Source organism: Boleophthalmus pectinirostris, unplaced genomic scaffold (assembly GCF_026225935.1).
Source record: "Boleophthalmus pectinirostris isolate CB_2022bp ecotype Guang Dong unplaced genomic scaffold, ASM2622593v1 HiC_scaffold_7, whole genome shotgun sequence".
In the NCBI taxonomy this organism is placed as follows: domain Eukaryota; kingdom Metazoa; phylum Chordata; class Actinopteri; order Gobiiformes; family Gobiidae; genus Boleophthalmus; species Boleophthalmus pectinirostris.
Genome location: NW_026571473.1, coordinates 29,186,813 through 29,207,246, shown reverse-complemented (window position 1 = coordinate 29,207,246; position 20,434 = coordinate 29,186,813). Strand labels below are relative to the sequence as shown.

Genomic DNA, 20,434 nt, shown 5'->3' with positions numbered 1-20,434 from the left:
GTACTTAAACAAATTCATCAATCGGATACCGTACTCTGTTACCATAGATTCGAGCCGCAGCTGTTTACTGTGTCTTGGCTAATGCTGCAGTTAAGACCCAGAGCAGCCTAAACACTCCAGAGGCTCCGCAGATGCTAAAACACTAATTATAACGGAGAAAGGATTTATGTAACCCCAACAATATTTACATTTAGGCTTTCAAGTATAAGCAGAAGTTTGCCAAAATGAAAAACATCAACACAGACTTGTTGTATTCTGCGTAATTGGTTATGTACTCAGTGGCTTAGCAACCTCTTACTGTTTTTGTTCACACACTGGGGCATAGGCTCTACCCTGAGACCAAGTGACCTTATTTGACCGAAACTTGGTACCAGAGGAACACTATTCAAAACACTGGAGGGTTCCATGATATTTTAAGAATCTCAATATTGTAATCTCACTAATACCTCGCTGCTTGTTAAAGTGGTTCCAAATCAGAAGTGATTGTCAAGTATTTGCAAAAATATTGAAATATCGATATATCGTGAAGTGATACTAAATGTGGTGATACCCTATTTATATGGGGGGCTGCTGTATCGATATTTCGCAAAGAGTATATTTTGGTATCTTTTTAAGGATGTTTTTGCGACCACACGATGCAATACACTTGACATTTTCACTGTTTTGATGATTAAAATAAATGTATTTCAATTTTAACTTTGTATAAGTAGTAGGGCTGGGGATCATTAAGAATTTACGATACATACCTCGATACAGTGCACTTTCGATTCGATATATTTCAAATTGATTCAATGCAGTTCAATAAAAAAAAAAGCTAAATGATGGCTGTGATACTAAAAGTCTTTGTGTTTCATATGAACTTTGCATAAGAAGTGGTTTAACAAATATTTTAATCCTCAAAACAGTGAATTTGTCAAATGTGTTGCATAGAAAAATGTGACCATAAGAATTTCTTTTCTCTAAACAAGCAACAAAACTGTAGCGCTCTAACAAAATAATTTAGTAAAATATACCAAAAAATACTCTTAGCAATATATATCGATACAGCAGCCCACAATATCAATACTGTATCATCACATTAAACGGCATTTCAATCGATATTTTAATATTTTTGCACACCCCTAACAAGAAGTGGTTTAAAAAAACAAGAAGTGAATTACCAAAGAAATACTGTCACTAAAATATTGTTGGTTCTTAAAAAACAACAATATATCACATGCAAAATATCAGTTATCATATGTATTGCCATTCGTGGAAATATCGTTTTGTTAGTTATGTATAGAGTATCATATTGAATCGTGAATTTCCACCCCTGGGCCCGGTCAAGCAGAAGTAAACCGCAAGGCCAAAAATGCAAGGTAATGCATCTGATATAAAAATGTATTCAACAGATAGCATATGTACTCTAGTTTATGAAACTGTTTAACTTTAGAACCAAAAATGGTACAGAAAAAAGGTACATACGTTTTAAACAGACCATGTATGCAACATGGAACAAAAATTATTTCCCAAATTTCAAAGACCTGCAAATCATGTAAATAAATGGATGTATTTCATCATATCTTGTGTTATTCCATCTTTGAACTGTTGATGAAGGTACATGATTTAAAAAAAAAAAAAAAGTATTTAAAATGATAAAAAAATTTGCTTGGAAGGACTGACATATTTTCTAGAAATAGTTTCCTTTCATTTTTAAGTAATATTAAAGTATTAGGAAGAAAAAAGCTGAGAAATTATGCAAAATCATGCACCTTCTACTTGCTTGCACAATTTTCCCTCCATTACTTTTCCCTCTGTTACCATGACCTTTCTTAATAAAAAATCTCATGACTCAAAAAGTAAGAGGTTTTTCAAGCTAATCTTGTACCATATGGTAGAAAACTATATGAACCAAATATTCAAACCAGTTTGTTAAGGATATGTAAGTGAGAACCACTAGTTATCACTGTTTGTATTTATTGCCCAAAAAGTGCTACACATTTCATTCCCTCCGTTACCGACATGAGTTTTAAAATTTTTTGTCAACAACTTGAAAGAATTTGGCAGGTTTAACTTTACCCTGTTGGAGTGTTAACTCTTTCCTACATTCTGATATCTTACTTATTTCAATAGTCCCTCTAGTTTCTGAATAAGAGCTATTTGAATGTAAAAAATCTGCCCCTGTTTCCCTCTGTTACTGCTTGACCAGACCCCCCTACTGATAAAACTAGCTACTACTTTCCTAAACATTCCATTGAAATCTCCTTAAATCTGTGCTATGCAACTTTTTTCTGTAGATGTTATTGCATTTGGAGTATTTCCCAGTATGGCATTAAGCATATCTTAATATCTTATAACATTTTTACAGTGAGTGGGGTCGCCTCTCCACAAATCTGACCTGTAATTTGGCCTTTTGGCATCAGCTTTATGACTCCATGGAGATAAATGGGTTCAGTGCTGTACAGTGGAACATTTTTAGGAAAGCAGTAACATCTCCATAGAGACAAAGCAGGCATTGGACTCTTTACATGAAAAGTATTGCACATTTTAAACCAATGTCTTGCTTTTTTGTTTTGTTTTTTTCCAGTCTTCCATACAGTGAGTTCTTCGGCGGTGTGAGCGGCCTGACGGTGGAGCAGTTCAGGAAGATTAACGGTTTCCCCAACGCGTTCTGGGGCTGGGGAGGAGAGGATGACGACTTGTGGAACAGGTCAGTCCAGTGTGTGACGTGGAGCCATTACGAGAGGCAGCTTTGTCTTCCCAAATTAGGTTTGTCAGCGCTCCGCAGTAAAACAGATGCTTACTGTCTTCGTGGTTATTTTAAACTTGTTTGGCTCTAGCTTTTTGCGCTAATGGAGATTCACTTGAACATGCGGTTTTACCCTAGATAGCCTCTCGCATAGATTAGAGTGGAAAAGCTGAAAGTGTACTAGCTCTTTTAATAATGGTGCTATTGAAAAAGCAGAATAGAGTCTGTTAGGGGCACTATGTCAGTTTCTGAGTATCTGAAACCTTCTTTTCTTCCTTGAAATGTTCCTTTGCCTGGATTTTTCTCCACAATAATATAAAAAAAAAATCATTGAAAAAAAATTACATTTAATATCTTTATATCATACTGTGGAACATTTCAGGCAAAAGCAATAATATTTTCACAAGACAAGGGCATTGTAGCACAGCACTCTTGCCTTTATAGCAAGAAGGTCCTGGGTTCAATTCATATTTGTGTGTGGAGTTTGCATGTTCTCCCCATGTCTGCATAGGTTTCCTCCAACACTAAAGGCATGTACAATAGATCCCTCTGAAAAAAAAATCTTAATGTTAATGTCAGCAGGACTATCCTGGTTAAATAATGATCAGTAAATATGTATATGTGAGTTGTGTCCCATTAAAAAGGTATAACAAAATAAACTTGGACTTAGACAAACTTTATTGATCCACAAGAGAAATTATTTGGACACTATAGCTCAAACCTCACAATATATTCATTCCAATTCAATTCACTTTATTTATACAGCACATTTCACAAACTGTTTCCAAAATGTGGCACAAATACGTAATAATGACAACAATAATAAAATGATCAAATAAATGTTCAGATTTAATCATACAAATCTTAAATTAATAAAACCAGTAAAATAAAATAAGAGCAAAATCATAGAATAGCAATAAATAAATAAAGCCAATAAAATTAAGTTAAAATTAGTTAAAAATAAATAAAATTAATAAAAGACACAGAGGACCACACAAATTGCGCGGTGTTAAAAGCCAGAGAATAAACCTGTGTCTTAAGACGAGACTTAAAACACTCCACGGTAAGAACTGGGGCAGAGCATTCCAGAGTTTAGGGCCACAGAGAAAGCCCTGTCCCCCTGGTTTTAAGTCTCGTCTTAGGCTACACAAGCTGGAACTGGCCCTCAGACCTCAGAGCGCACGCGGGGGTGTACATTTAGATGAGGTCCGAGACGAACTGTGGGGCCAGTCCATTCAAAGCTTTAAAAACTAACAATAAAATCTTATGTAATATAATATAATATAATAACAAATACAAAATATATAAATGGTAATAATAAACTCCAAATAAGTAACAAAAAAGATGTCAAGAGACAGGTGTTAAATAAGATGTCTTATTTAAATGTATATGTATATGTACAAGTCAAAATAAAATTTAAAGATAAGTAATAAAATGATATGTAATAAAATATAAAATCTCAGCTTAATACAAGAGGTCATAGAAAAATAGTGCAACAATAATATGATGATTGACAGGACACAGGGTTATCTGTTACATAAGGGTGAGTTGTTGTACAGTTGTAGGGAGTATTATCTGTTACATAAGGGTGAGTTGTTGTACAGTTATAGGGAGTATTGTATGAATGTAGTCCTGTAACTCTCACTTTTTCAGTGGTTTGAGCGGAGCTGTAGGAGTCTGTCAGGAAAGGGAGGATTGTTTCAGTCGCTCCAAACATCTTTATTAATCACAGCAACAGAACTGAAGTTGGGATTTTGGTTCAGGAAGAAACTGATACAGCAACGAACAGGGGCAACAGTGGCTTAAGTAGTGGGAGTGTTTGTTCATTAACACAATATCAGCAAAATCCTCTATGTTTGTGTACCAGGCTGCACAACATCCACAGAGATTAGGGGTGTAACAATATCCAAGTCTAACCATACGATATTGTCACAGTATGAACCTCACGGTACGATATTTATAGTGATATCGTGGGAAAGCTCAGGATATGATTGGGAGGTATTATTATGATATTATACATAATAACAAGACTGACGTTATAAAATGCTTTGACCAGTCATTTGGTACAACATTTATTGTCATATTCTAGGGATGTAACAATATCCAAATCTCACAGTACGATATTATCACGATATACATCTCACGATACGATATTGAGATATTTCGAAGAGGCTAATATAATTGTAGATGGGACACTTTTTTTGCTTTTAAAATACCTTGACAAGATATTGGTGTGAATTATTACTGTCATAATCCCAAGAATTCAAGTAAAAAACATATATCTTCATGTTCGCACTGAAAATGGATCATGGGATATGTAGTTCCCGATATTCATAAGCTGTTGCTACTATAAAACCATGCATTTAAGCCAAGAAACTTGTGATTCGATATGTTGTGACAGCCCACGATATTATTGTGAGACTTTTGATGATACGATATTACAATATTTAGGTTATTGTTATATCCCTAATAGAGATGCAATTGCCAAAACATAAAAAAATAAACAACCTGCTGCTAAGTCACTACAGGTAAATACTTTTAAATTATTATTTTTCAGCTTCTTAAAATTTCCATCAGGATAAAATCAAGTCCTTGAGCTCTAAAGTTCAGTGTCTCTGTATTAAAAAACCTTTTGTGTTTTTGATCAGGGTCCACTACGCTGGTCTGAACGTGACACGCCCTGAAGGAGAGCTGGGGAAGTACAAGTCCATCCCTCACCACCACAGAGGGGAGGTGCAGTTCCTGGGCAGGTGAGACCGGCCAGACTACAGAATAGTTTGTCTTTATAGGGAGGGTAGAGCCTTGCGAGTTTAATCATTCTACCGTGAAGCTCTACACTCTCACTTCCCTGTTCCCTGCACGCAGCTATAAAAACCCTGATCTGATCTCGAGATAATTTGAATTTATTTAAGGACTATGCTGTGAGTCAAACCAAATACTGCATTTCTGAGTTGTCATTGTGCAGACTCAGAGCAAGAGGGGAAACTACTGTGCACTATAACACATGCTGCCACATGTTTTCTTTTTCTTTTTTTTTCTTTTGAGTCTCTGAAAAGAAGCCAGTTCTAATGTCATAGTACCTCAGAGTTTAGCAGCTGTAAACCCTTTGCAACATATGGTTATCTCCAGGCAAAGGCAAATGCTAATCTTAGGCATTTGTTTTTGAAATGCAGTCGATCCCTTGTAGACGTGGGAAATATATCAATGAGATCAATGAGGTATAATGAATGCTACTAAAATATTAATAAAAATGTATTTCAATCAGGGTGAATTAAACAGAGTAATTATTTATGGACATGGTGTATTTACATGCAAACATGCTGTACATTACCTTGTATTAGAATCCTGCTTTTGTTACAGTGAAAAGATGGCAACAATTTTCATTATCAGTCTAGCTGTCATTACATCTCATTGAGCAAAATAATATCCTAATTATTGCTTGTTGTTAATGTTACTGAGTCTCAATCAAGCCATGTTCAAACTACTGTATTTTTTCAGAAGTCACTCCAGAGTAGTCTCATCAGCCAAAAAGTGCATAATGAAGAAGAAAAAACATATATAAGTCGCACCAGACTATAAGTCTCTATTTTGAAATGTATTTTATAAAATCCAAGACCAGGAACTGACATTTCACCTTTGAAGGCAAGTTATAGTAACAACAATAGAACAGGGAACAGGCTGTTAACGTAGCATATTACCAAACTCTTGATCTCACTCCAAATCACTAAATCCATTGAATTTTTCATCCTCTGTGTCACTTCTGAGCAACTCCACGACCTCCAGAGGTAAACAGAGCACCGCTTCCTCTTCTGTGTAGCTGTTGTCAGACTCGGCATCAGTTCCAGTTAGACTTATTCCGGCCTTTCTGAATCCCAACAGAATGGTTTCTATTGTCTGAAGTCCAGGCGTTGTCGATCCACCCACTGACTTCCAGGAAAGTTGCATGGCGCACTTGTTGTCACATGTTTCTCACTCGCTCCAAACTTTCTTACTGCTGCTCGATTACTCAATTACCCTTTTTGGCTGCATAATTCCCTTCTTGCAGCTTGTAATCTGCAAAATATGATTTTCTTTTTCGGGGCATTTGTGTTCAGTTTGTTTAAATAAAAAATGTTCAGTGGTGCAGAAGTAATGGTGCGATCGACTGACATTATACAGACAGGACAGAGGCTCTTTCTGCAGGAGAAGTGTGCAGTAGAGCCAAGTGACAGTGGTACAGGAATCATAGGAGCAGCAGATACTGACACACAAATCTAGAGTGCCCTCTTCTGGCTGTGAGTGTGAAAATTTTAATATATTTAATAGGTTGCACTGGAGTGTAAGTTGCAGGACCACCCAAACCATGAAAAAAGTACTTGTATATTAAAGCCAATTTGTTTGTTTTTATCTAACAGACCAGTTTGTTTTTGTTGATTTACTTTGGCATGTTTTGACAGTTTGTAGTCGTCATCAGAAGAGTCGCAAGCTGTTGCTGTGACTTGTCTTGTGGGCTGATTTTGTTTTTGCCGCTTGTATTCTTTCCGGGAGAGGAAAGACGACAGCGCCCTCTGCAGTCGGACTTCCTCAGAACAGTATCCCAAGTGTGAGAAAGCAAGTGTGTGTAAATCCACTCGCAAGACACACCACAGCAACATCACGTAAATAAAAAAGTCATTTGAAGAAAAAAACATTTGAACCTTTTTGGGTTAAACTTCTCAGCCATCTCCACCAACTGCTTGTTGCCACGAAGATTATCTGGAATATTCCGCAGTAGGGCATTAATCTCCGTGGAGAAAGCAGGCGGTAACACCAAGCCAAATTACTGGTTACATCCGTGGAGAGGCAAAGTCACTGTCAGTTGTCAGTTTTTCAAGGTACTTTCAAGCAATAAAAACACACCTAATGAAATAAATACTAGATAGATATATTTAAAGCTATACTCTGGGGCATTTTAAGCAAAGCAATAACATCTCCATGGAATAGGGTGATCACAATACAATATTTTCACGATATGCATCTCACGGTATGATATTTATTGTGATATTTGTGGAGGCTAACAAAACTCTGAATATGGTACTTACTTCTTTCAAAACATTGATACTGTTATAATGGTACCGTTGTAATATGAAGAATTAAGATTTTAAAGTGTTATTAATGTTAAGTCTGCATTGACAACACCAAAGGATCACGGTCTATGTAGTTCCCTCTGTTTTCTTTAGCTATTGCTGCACCATAACAATGAATTTAAGTAAAGAGACTTGTAATTCGATAGATTGTGACGGTTCATGATATTATTGTGAGACTTTTGACAATACAATATCACTATATTTCGATTATTGTTACATCCCTAGGGAGCAGACATCTCAGTTTACCCAGGACAGTCCCAGTTTTGAACCCTGTGTCTCCTGTCCCGGCAGCTTTATCCAAAACCACTGATTTGTTGTAGTTTTGTACAAAAAATGTCCCAGGTGTCGATATTTTTGACCAATCTGATCCCTGCCAACAGTAAAGAGAGGCATAAATTGTTTTGTTTTTTTCAGTAAAATACAGAAAAGCTGCTCAAAAATGATCAAAACACAAAGAAAATATGACTATACTGATGCATTTTTCCTTCATTACGCACTTTCACAGTTTTATTATTACCAACCAAACCAAACCAGGGATGCTACACAATGCACCTTTAATGTTGCTCACCACCACATTATTTGTACCCAATAATCTTTGTGTTTTCAGGTACAAATTGCTGAGGTACTCCAAGGAGCGCCAGCACTTGGACGGCCTCAACAACCTGCACTACAGCCCCATGGTGACGCTCAGCAGCCTGTACAAGAACATCAGCGTGGACCTGTCCCCGGAGCTCGCCCCCATCCAAGACTACTGACCCCTACATGACCCCAACACGACCTCACCATGACCTCCACAAGCCCCGCCCCCACGCGCCCCTCCAGCCAACCGGAGCGGAGAGAGGACGCAACAGGACAGATGCAACAAGTAATGCTGCCAAGAGATAAAAAATACAAATCCAAAAGAGGAAAAAAATGAGGAGAAGAAATAAGTAATACTGAGGCGCAGGAGAGCTTTTTTGCAGAGAACAGTGCTGTGTGTTGAGTGAGTGCGTGACACGGGCGACTGCATGTCCTTTCTGTGCCGGCTTTCCCCCCCTCCTCTGGCCCCTGGTCCCTGGTTCTTTCGGAGGAGCAGCAGCATCTGAGCTCCAGAGTCTCCTGAAGCCTTAACGTGGCAGAACCGGCTCCGCACTGCTTCACTTCACCGTAGAAGCCAACACCAGTTTTGTCTTTTATTTTTATACATATCAGTTGTTAGAGGCCGAGCGCTCCGCCAAACAGGATCTGAGCTAGGTCAATAGAGATATTTGTGATGTACATTTTTTATGATTTTGATAAATGCTATTTATTTTCTGGTGGTGGGGCCTTAGAGAAGCGCTCCTCTGCTGTTTGTTTTCGCTGCACTGCTGCTGATCCGCATGAATATGTATGTAAATATCAACAGAACACATGTGTAAATATTGGCCTTTAATGCTCTGACATTATCCAGCGATATTCCAGTGAGTTTGACTTTTATTTTGGCAGCTACCTTCTTTCTGAGGATTTCATAAGCGTGAGTGGTTTCTTCCACACAGGAAGACGTTTGTTTGGCTTAAAAAATATCCAAATCTAAAGATTTGACTTTATCTTTTGCATGCCTTAATTTATTTTGTTTACCAGATGTTTTGTTTTCTTTGAAACATAAATTATTTCCTCTGTTCAAGATGTACATATATATATCTATATATATTTTATTTTAGCCTTTCTGCATTTTCTCTTTGAGGTGCACTGTGTGACGAGTGTAGCTGCTCCAGAGTGGGGCTGCGCAGATGGAAATGATCAAACCAAAATGAATGTTGCAATATCTTCATGAGCCGTAACTCCTCAAAATCTGTACATCCTCTATTAATGTTGTCATAATAGAACAAGTTTTTGATACACAGGAAAAGGCTTGACACTCAACACCAGTTTTGATACCTGAAAAAAAAGAAAACTTTGACAATAGAATGTAATTTTCAGCACAAACTAATTGTGCTTTCTTTAACATGTGGCTCTAAACTGGTGCTGATCCAGATTGTTCAAGATTACTCTGAAATTGTTCAAAGAAGGTCAAATTTAGTTTATGGCATTTTTTCAGTATCAAATTAACTATTTTCGATACTGGTTTTAGTATCAATTTAGTTTGACAACCCTACCTCTAATATTACATAATGTGTGATGTACAAGTTACCCTCAATTTGACTTACCCCTAATCGTGAAGACTTTTGCTATTGCTGCCATAGGAACCATTCTTTGCTTATTGCGATTATATCTGAAGTTATTCCCACTGCGCGCCCCCCTGTGGACCGGAGGAGGCTGCTGTCGGACGTCTGTACAGGGAGCAGGGTCGGCCATGACGCAGGCCTCGCGCTGTCGTCAAATGGTCAGGTCAATACGATATTTTTTTTCTTTCTTTCTTTCTTTTGTATTTTTTACTCTGAACTCGTTGGATTTTTACTCGTTTTCCTGAGTAGTTGCTGGACCCTGTGAGTTGGCCGTTTGTATCGTACTGTAGGGGGGCAGAAGCCGGGCTGGTGTGTGTGAATGTGATCCCTCAAATGTTCCAATGCTGTGCGCGAGTCCGAGAGGCCAGAATGAGAGAACTGTAGCGCCTAAAGCTACTCGCGTTCTTGAATGGCACTGTCAGAAAATGAAGGGTTGTTTACGCTGGAGCGGCGTGGTCTGGTATGATTTGGTATGGTTGAGTTTTCAAAAAGCAGCACCAAAACAGCTTTTTGCTACGAATCAATACAAAAATACAGCAAGAAAACATAAAAATCTTGTTGTCAGAACGACTTGAATTGAGTTGCTCTGACGTGTTTAAATTGACTTGGATTTTTTGAGTTGTTTCTGAGTTATATTTTTGTTTTTCCCATACATTTATATTTCATCTAATTAACTTGAAACCAGACTTCACAAGAATATAAATGAATAAATAAATAATAGAGTAACAAAAATAAGTAATTTAACAGTTACAAAAATGTATTTCAAAGGTGAGAACACCAGAACTAAACCTTTTTCACAAGATAATTGAAATAAACAAGATTTTTTTTTTTTGAAGAACCTGAACATTTTTAATCTGTAATCAATCATACACTCTACAATTTAAAAAAAATTCAGTCAGAATGCATAAGTTTTGTAAAATTTAGGAAAATATCGGACTATATTAGTGCCCAAAAACTGAAATACCAGGCAGTTTTTCAGCGTAATACAATATAGTTGAGTCTCCATACAATTTTAGAAATAAATAATTGACAATAAAATAATAATTTTTTAAAAGTATCAAAGGTCAGAACTTCAGAAGACTGTAAAGTAATATTTAAGAGTTTTCACAATTTAACAAACTATCACCATACCAGCTCAAACCATACCACCCTTCTCTAGTGCAAACGCGACTTAGGGCTGTGAAAAATCAAACTTCTTAAAGCTTTGAGCGCTCTAAAGGTTGTGATAAAACTTCGTTGGCGGATTTTTTGACCAGATGTGTTCGCTGTTATTCTCTCTGTTCCAAGTTTGACCATGAATCGTTTTGTGTTGAGTACAATCACATTTGTGGCCATCATCGGCGCGCTCTCTCTGATCTGTGACATTTTTGTTATCGGTTCCTCCCATAGAGACACACGCAGAAGTGGGAAGTGAAATGTGAAACTGTGGTTAGTACACCAAAGAAACCCTGTGAACAAATCCATTCGAAACAAGGACCAAAACAGATTTACAGTTGGTGTTGTGTGGCAATACAGAATTATAACAGTTTAGGTTTACACAGGTGCATTCACAACTACTAAGTTTCGCAATAAAGCTACCATAATTGGAGTTTAAAAAAAAACAAAAAACACTTGTCAGTACCAGTCAAAAGTTTTGCACGTGTTTTCATCTGTTCCCATGATTATTTACATTGTAGATTGTCACTGAATCATCAGAAATATGGATTTAGTAAACAAAAATTAACTCAAAATAAAGAACTCTGAATAAATAACTTTTAAATAAATTTAAAAATGAAAAATGGCCACCCTTTGCTTTGATCACAGTGTTGCACTTTTGGCATTTTTTGACCCTGACGAGGCAAAACTGTCAACAAAGCAAAGTGTGGACATAAGGATTCGAGTATAAAATATAAAAAGTCATTTAATATTTTTCTTTACTAAATTCCATATATTTGGCAGATGTAAAAAGTTGTAAACATAAAGAAGAAAACATTGAATGAAATTGTGTCTAAACTTTTGACTTTTAGTGTATATTCGATGTAGACCTAACATTTTAAAACCAATCTTTGAAATCCTGACTCTAAAACACTCAAACAAAATATAAATTGTCAACTTTAACACTAATTGGCGCCCTTGGCCATTCTGCGTACGGACAAAAATGCTGTGAAAAGTTTGCTCAAACATTACCTGCATATTGCCTCCTAGAAACAACCAAGAGCAATAATTAAGAGCAATACTTAAGATTATTAAGCGACATATCCCAAACTGTCCATATCATCCGAATACAATGTCGAAATGAGCTGTTTATATCGAAGCTGTGAACATCTTTATTATCTCTTAGTGAATATCTTGTTCCGCTTTGCAAATTGGCTTATATTATGACACATTTTTCCTGATTTGTTGCTTCTAGTGCAAATAAAAAACAACTTTTACTCCGTATAATATATTGTAAAAACAGTAATTTGGAAGAAAAAAGACTGATATAGATTTTAGAATTTTAAAAGTAGTTACCGTATTTTCCAGACTATAAGTCGCACCAGCCAAAAAATGTGCAATGAAGAAGAAAAAAACATAAGTTGCATTTTTTGGGGAAATGTATTTTATAAAATCAGAGACCAAGAATCGACATTTCATCTTGAAAAGCAAGTTATAGTAAAACAACAGAAGAGAGAACAAGCTGAGTAGGCGTTAATATGTTAACGTAACATATGAACAGTTATTCAGATAATTATAGCATAAACAACAGAACATAAGTTTACCAAACTCACGATCTCACTCCAAATCACTAAATCCACTGAATTCTTCATCCTCTGTGTCATTTCTTTGCGACCTCCGGAGATAAACTGTAGATCCATGATGCAAACGTAGCGCCACTTCCTCTTCTGTGTAGCTGTCGTCAGACTCAGCTTCAGTTCCAGTTAGAATTATTCCAGCCTTTCTGAATCCCGACCGGATGGTTTCGGTGTCACTGAACTCCAGGCTTTCTCGATTCATCGAGTGACTTCAAGGAAAGTTACATGGCGCACCCACCGGGTTATCGTGAAGCTGTGTTCTCCATACCCGCTTTCCACCAGTCCCTCACAAGTTTCTCGCTCACTCCAAACTTTCTTCCTGCTGCTCGATTACCGTTTTTGGCTGAATTTTTCACTATTTGTAGCAAGACAGGAGCTTTTTATACAGGAGACATGCACAGTAGAGCGAAGTGACAGTGACACAGGAGTAGTAGTAGTACTAGATAATGACACATAAGCCTAGAGCGCCCTCTCATGGCTGTCAGTGTGAAGTTTTTAATATGTAAGTCACACCGGAGTATAAGTCGCAGGATCACCCAAACCATGAAAAAAGTGCAACTTATAGTCCGAAAAATACGGTACTTGGATAAAAACGTCTGTCCTTAGTAATCGTTTCCTCATGGTTCCTTATGCGAACAACTCCCAGAGAGTTGTTTTTCTGTCATGGTGCAGTACTTGGGGCCTAAGTGGGCGGTGCTAAGAGTTATCTTCAGTCATGGTTCAAAATTAGGTAAAGTACAGGGCATTTAATTTAGTTCCATCTGATTTGTAATTTATTTATTTTTTTTTATCAACAATTCTGTAATTTGCAGTCTACAAAACCTTCAAACTAAACTACTCCAGTTCAAAATGACTGAACATCTCCTGAAGATATTTTTCTGTATTGTCCAACACCAACTTTCAATGTGACGATCTCTCTCCTTTCTCTCCTTTTCTGACCAGATTGTGCGGCGTGAAATGGCCTCGCTGGAGTTTCTTTGTGGTTTTTTTTAAGTGTCGATGAATAAAATTAGGCTCCCTCTTGTCGCGATCGCTGCCTATCTTCTGAAAATCTCTGAGCCACAGTATTGGGAAGTCCGCAGCGTGGAGCAATAGAGTGACCTATATTTGTTTACACTGACTATTCATGTTAAGAAAAAAAAAAAAAGCTTTATCATTTTATACAAGATGGAATACATAGGATCAGATTGGCTGAGAACAGTTAAATCAGTTTGAGAATCCAAAATGTGTTGCCTTTTTTGGATTGATCTGTGATTTTTTTCTTTTTGGACGCGTTTTCTTGAGTTTAGTGTCAGTGGTACATTTCTTGGGTGTGCAGATAGGGGGCACTGTGACCTCACTGTGTAGCATTAAGACGCCGTGGTCATTTGCAGAACACAGATTTTTCAATGACGACAAAGTTTATTCAATTTAGATCAGCACTACCTTGAACAAATTTGCGTCTGTAGTCAATACGCTCTACAAATTTGTCAGAATTTGTAATATTTGTAGTAAAATAGGGGAAAATTTCAGCAAATGATAGTTCCCTGAATTGAAATACAGGCCATTTTTCATTGTAATTACTAGTTTTTAGAAGCAAAAATGCAGTTTTGTAAGAACGTTCGTCAATTTTGGTCATGTCGGAAAGCTTTAAGTGAAATCTAGAACTGAACAAAACTTCAAATTCTGCTAATTCTTCTTAAAAATAATTCACCAAGATGCTACTTTGAACATTTTAAACAGCTATTTCTACAAAAAGTTGTTGTTTTGTGAATGACCACGCCGTAACTTTAGTCGTACATAGGCTTGGTGATCCACTGTTTAGGGCATATACATTTAACATATTGTACATACTTTTTTAGTTTGTATTTTTTTATTTAAATCCTTCATACAGCAGTAATGCCTTAACTCACTCTCTATTACTGTTCGTATTGACTCCACTGCATTTATATTTCTACTCTTCATTTATTTTTCGTTTCGCCGTAGTCGCACACTTTTCACATGGCTTACCACACGGACAAGTTAAAGCAATATTCTGCCAAAATTTCGACGCCTTTTTTTTGTTGTTGTTTTTTTCCAGTATATACACACACTGTGCCATTATTTTGACATATTTACATTTATCCACAATTATTTTTCAGATACTCTCAATCCTAGAAAGATTCTACTTCACGTAGACTAGCTTGAAAAAAATTTATTGGGAAATTTTGCGAATTTTTACTGCTCACTATGTGCACCTTTATAACTCTATAGTCACTCACAATGGTATTCTTTTATAATTATTAGGTCAAGTTGACTTTAGAGACTAGAAACTGGAAGTATACAGAGTAATGCTACTGAATTTGGGTACTTATTTATATTGTACTTTCGCCTTTTCATTTAAGTACACCAGTGTCAGTATTTCAATTTACAAAGTTACAACCATGTTTTTTGTTTTGTTTTGTTTTTTGGCTCATTCCAGCTGCCATATCTCGACCAGTGCTTGTGCTACAGTTAAAAATGTGGATTATGTGGATTAACACGAGAATCGGCTTGAATAGATGCATCAAGAATTTCGGACTTCCAGTCACTACGCAATGCATACTGGGAAGGATTTTCCGAAAAAGTGAGTATCAGATCACCATGTTTGATTTCCCAGTGGGATGGGTCTATTGACAAAGCCAGTCTTTTCTAGTCTCTTGAACCATATCGCTTTTTTTTCTGGTTCTGATATTGTCATATTTTAGTTTTGGGATTCAGACATTGTAATTGTGTGGTTGTTGGACGTCCTAACACCGGAAAACGGCTCGAGAAATTTGTTTGCGAACTCCATAAATGCAAAAGAGAATCAGGTGTGTCTGACTGCAAACCTTCTGTTCAAACTGTTTCCCTTCCCAACGGAATTGAAAAATAGTGAAATGCGAAGGCGATGGGCAGTATTGTTACACAGGAAGGATGAAAAAGGAAACATTTGACTGCCTAAATCATCCAGAGTTTGCAGCGAACATTTTGTATGTGGAGCGCCATCAAAGCAAAACCCTGATCCCTCGCTCAACCTTGGTTACGAATTTAAAAAGTCAATGCCAAAGCAAAAGGCAGCAGCTGTTCCCCAAGAAACACTTTCCACTGCAAAGAGACCAAGACGTGATGTTGCTGTAAAACCACAAGAACAAGAAAGTGCGAGCTCGGCCTGTTTGTCTTCTGAACCTCTCGCTTAACAAACGGGACCCTGCTTTGATGGCGCTCCACATACTAAATGTTCGCCGCAAGCTCGGGATGATTTAGGCAGTCAAATGTTTCCTTTTTGGTCCTTCCTGTGGATCAATCCTGCCCATCGCCTTCACCTTTCATTATTTTTCAATTCCATTGAGAAGGGAAACAGTTTGAACAGAGGTTTGCAGTCACACAGATCTGATTCCCTTTTGCATTTATGGAGTTCGCAAACAAAATTCTCGAGCCATTTTTCCACTGTTAGGACATCCAACAACCACACAATTACGATGTCCGAATCCCAAAACTAAACTATGACAATATCAGAACCAGAAACAAAAGTGATATGGTTTAAAAGACTAGAAAAGATTGGATTTGTCAATAGACGCATCCCACTGGGAAAACAAACATTGCGGTTTGATGCTCACTTTTTCGAAAAATCCTTCCCAGCATGACGGGAAGTCTGAAATTCTCGATGCATCTATAAGCATGTTGGCTAACCCTAACTGCCAAACGCTACTAAAAGAAAAACGCGAATTGTTAAAAATCTGTGTCAAATTTGAAATGTCCCATGGCCTGTTACTATAAAATACTTGTTACTGATACCGATGATAAAATTTTGCAGTGTTTTGTGCCTTTTGTTGTTTGTTTATGAAGAGATTTAAAGTGTTTCAAGGTGTAAATGGTTTTCTCTGTGTAGCCATGAAATCTGGATCTGTTGTCAACGGCAACGCAGCGTTATTTAAACTCTGAAACTCAATATACGGGCATTACGATGAAATTAACTATCTCCTTTTGGTTTGCAGAAGTTTTTGGTCAGTTTACACGACTTTTACTCGTTTCTCGACTGGTCTGTTGTCGTTGTAGCTTTGCCTGAAATGTTACACAGTATGGCATTATTGCATCTATCTTGAATACATTCTGTTCTAATGAAGGTGTTTTTTTGACTGCTCGAAGACAACATTCTTACTGTGAACTGCCTCTCCACGGAGCTGAGCCGTGACTGTGCCATGCGCGACGCTGCTGCCTGCACGTCTCCATGGCGATCGATGAAGTTTAATGCCGTACTGTGGAACGTTTTTCGCGAAGTAGCCGTAATCGTAAATCCAAGGAGACAAGCAGGTAGAAGCAACATTACGCAATTTAAGTCTTTTTTTATTTTTATTTTTTTGTCTTTTAAAACAAATCTTGACATTTATAAATCACACTTGCAATGTACTTTTTGTTAAATTTTGGTGACATGGAAACTTGAGACAAACCTTTAAAAACACGTTCTGTACACAGGAAGTCAACATTTTAAAAACTAAACTTGAAAATGAAATGGTGTCTGACCAGTTGAGAAATTTTGTAAAAATTGTCATTGTTTATTTAATGCTGTGTAGCTGATTTGTGGTGTTCAAAATGTGTTAAAATTGGTGGCCAATACAACACATTTCTTTGCTTTTTGTGAAGAATTAAATATTAAAAAGAACAAAACTCGAAATTTCAAATTTGAAACTCTTTCAGTGTCCAATCCATAACAAAACAAATCAAAATTATCAGTGTTCTTGACGCATTTCATATCTATTTTTATATCATTTCAGAAATTTGGGGCACATTATCAAAAGATTATAAATTTGAGAAAAAAAATATCTGTGTTTGCACTTTTTTTTTTTTTTCAAATATTTCTGTAAGCAAAGAAATTGAGAAAAAAAGCCACCTATTTTTTGTATTGTAATTTAAAATGCTGACCCATCATTTCTAAAACAACAATGCTATTGTTCAAAATGTATTTCAATTTAAATTTTATTTTATATTTTTTGTAAACTTACCGCCAAAAAAATCCATTTGTTAATTCAGAATTTTGGTATTGCCACTATCTGCTGTTACATATTAGGCCATCATACTAACATCTGTCATTTTTTGAAACTTTGTTGAAATTCAGTTTGAAATTTCATCAAAATTTGGAAATTTCTTGCTTTCTTGTCATGTAGAATTTCTGTACAATTCCTCTTTTTGTATACGCTCTATACCTGATCACCGGCGCAAAAGTGAGAACTCCATTGAGCCAATCGGATGTAGCACCGACCTGCTCACCCACTGGACATTTTTTAATTTTATTATTTTGTATGGCTCCATTGTAAATCATCTGCCTTTATTTTTATTATAATTTTTTTTATTAGATTTTGGTAACAGACAGTTGCAAACGTCTGGTCTGGTGTTGAAGCGTTTCTTTGTAAAGTTTTCTTTCTTTGTCGACAGAAGACAAAATAAACACTCATTGCCATATTCTGGGAAAAATGAAATCACGACTCATGTTTTTTGTTGTAGATGAAGTATTCACTTTTGTTACTTAAGTAAAAGTACAGACAGTGTTGGGCAGGTTACTTTTAAAATGTGTTCCCCTACAGATTACAGATTACATACCCCAAAATGTAGTTTGTAACAGAATCCATTAAATTACTTAAAGTGAGTAATGTAATCTGAATACTTTGGATTACTTGATTTGCTATAGAGAAGCAAAGACCAGGAAATATTAACATAAGATGTTTTGTCTGATAAAAGAAAATAAAAAGCCCAGACTTTACTTAAACATATTAAAAATATTATTGATAGAAGATGAGGAGACACGTCCTCACGGCCTGGTTTAGTCCTGTTAAATCCTGTTTGAGACATAGTTTAGACCTGGTTTTAGGCCTGGTTTAGTCCTGTCCTGGTTTAGTCTTGGTTTAGTCCTGGTTTTAGACCTGGTTTCAGACCTGGTTTAGACCAGGTTTTAGACCTGGTTTTAGTCCTGGTTTAGTCCTGGTTTTAGTCCTGGTTTAGTCCTGGTTTAGACCTGGTTTTAGACCTGGTTTAGTCCTGTTTTAGACCTAGTTTAGACCTAGTTTTAGACCTGGTTCAGACCTGATTTTAGACCTGGTTTGGACCTGGTTTTAGTCCTGGTTTTAGTCCTGGTTTTGTCCTGGTTTAGTCCTGGTTTAGACCTGGGTTTAGACTTGGGTTTAGACATGGTTTAAGACCTGGTTTATTGTGCGGCAATGAGTGGAATTACAAAAAAAAAAAAAAACTGAAAACAGGAAAATACCGCTGTGTAATCCATTTATTTCAATCAAGTAACTAATTTAATTACCACTCATTAAAACAGTAACTGTAACTGAATGCAGTTACTCATAATTTGTACTTTGATTGTGTTACTCCAGTACATGTAATCTGTTACTCCCCAACACTGTCCACAAAACACCACCAGATGGAGCTATTTTTCTTGATTTGTTTTAAAAGGAGTTTTACGATCACAAGTGAACCTGGGTTGCCAGAGCTTTAACCTGCAGAGAGAGGACACATACAGGGCTGTAGTCGACTATTTTTTAATTATTGGTTGATTATAAAAACATGTTCAGCCGATTGATTTGTTGACTAAAAAAGGGGGCGTGGCAAAAGCTTTCAAAAAGATCACATATCTCTGTATATCTGACCCAAACTCTCTCAAGACTCCAGCTGCAGGGAGAGTTCAGGCAAAAACAACTATTCATGCAGAAAGTAGAACTAGGAAACGATGCATTTGTATAAATACAGATATAATTTGTGATTCATGAGTTTAATCTGCCTTTTTACATAGAAATGCCAGAAATACCAATACCATAAATCACTCACTAACTTCCCCTTTCTGCTGTTGTCTGTTGTACATCCTTATATGATTAGTCAGACACACATTTATGTAATATATGGGTTTCACTTTCTGTAATGAGTGATTAAAAAAATATAGAACTTTTTCATGATATTCAATTTTTTTGTGCTGGACTAGTAAATGATGACAGTTGTACACATAAAAGTTTTTCTGGTTCTCAGTACATGGACGGAGCTCTAGCACTGACTCGTGATTGGCTGCAGGGGCTGAGGTTTAAGAAGTGATCATTCTAGTTTTTGTGTGTGCGAGTGTATTTATTGTTAAAATAATACTTTGAAGAACTTTTTTTTTTTTTTTTTACCATCAGTAGGCTCATCTCTCCACAGATCTGAAATGTAACATGGCTGGACGGTGAATCCTGCTTAACCATTGTGGAACATTCCAGGAAAAACATTAATATCTCCATGGAAACAAGTAAGCATCATACTAGAGGTCTGTGCGGGACAGAATTTTCAGTCTCGCTCCCGCAAAGAATAGTAATTTTCAGTCTCACTCACGCCCGCATCTGTGATATTTTGTCCTGCTCCTGCCCGCAAGTCCCAGGATGGGAACTTTTGCTTTTCTTAAGCTCCATCAAACACAGAGAAGTGAAAGGAATTGGGCTGAATATGGGAGGAGGCGAGGTGGGTGGTCCGGCAGCATGGTTAAATCCGGGCTAAATCCTGTTTTAGTCCAGGTTTTAGACCTGTTTTTAGACCTGTTTTAGACCTGGTTTAGTCCTGGTTTAGTTCTGATTTAGTGGCGCAGCCCACACGGCGTATGCGAGGGGGGATGGTCTGCTGTTTAAAATGTTTTTATTAATGCCAAATAAA

At 36.8% G+C, this 20,434-nt stretch overlaps 1 protein-coding gene across 2 annotated transcripts in view; it reads left to right on the top strand.

The window, feature by feature from the left end:
• b4galt6 (UDP-Gal:betaGlcNAc beta 1,4- galactosyltransferase, polypeptide 6) overlaps positions 1-18,240 on the top strand; it is a 52,130-nt gene extending 33,890 nt beyond the window's left edge. Inside the window, exons 7-10 of one of the 2 annotated variants that reach the window (XR_008633529.1) lie at positions 2,567-2,689; positions 5,377-5,478; positions 7,165-7,581; positions 8,441-8,571. Coding sequence is in view for 1 of the 2 variants with exons in the window: in XM_020925936.2 (XP_020781595.1) it covers positions 2,567-2,689; positions 5,377-5,478; positions 8,441-8,588 (373 nt within the window). In the remaining variant the exon portion in view is untranslated. Of the gene's footprint in view, positions 1-2,566; positions 2,690-5,376; positions 5,479-7,164; positions 7,582-8,440 lie in introns of both variants that reach the window. The other variant, XM_020925936.2, reaches the window with a different exon arrangement.
• The last annotated feature ends 2,194 nt before the right edge of the window (positions 18,241-20,434 follow it).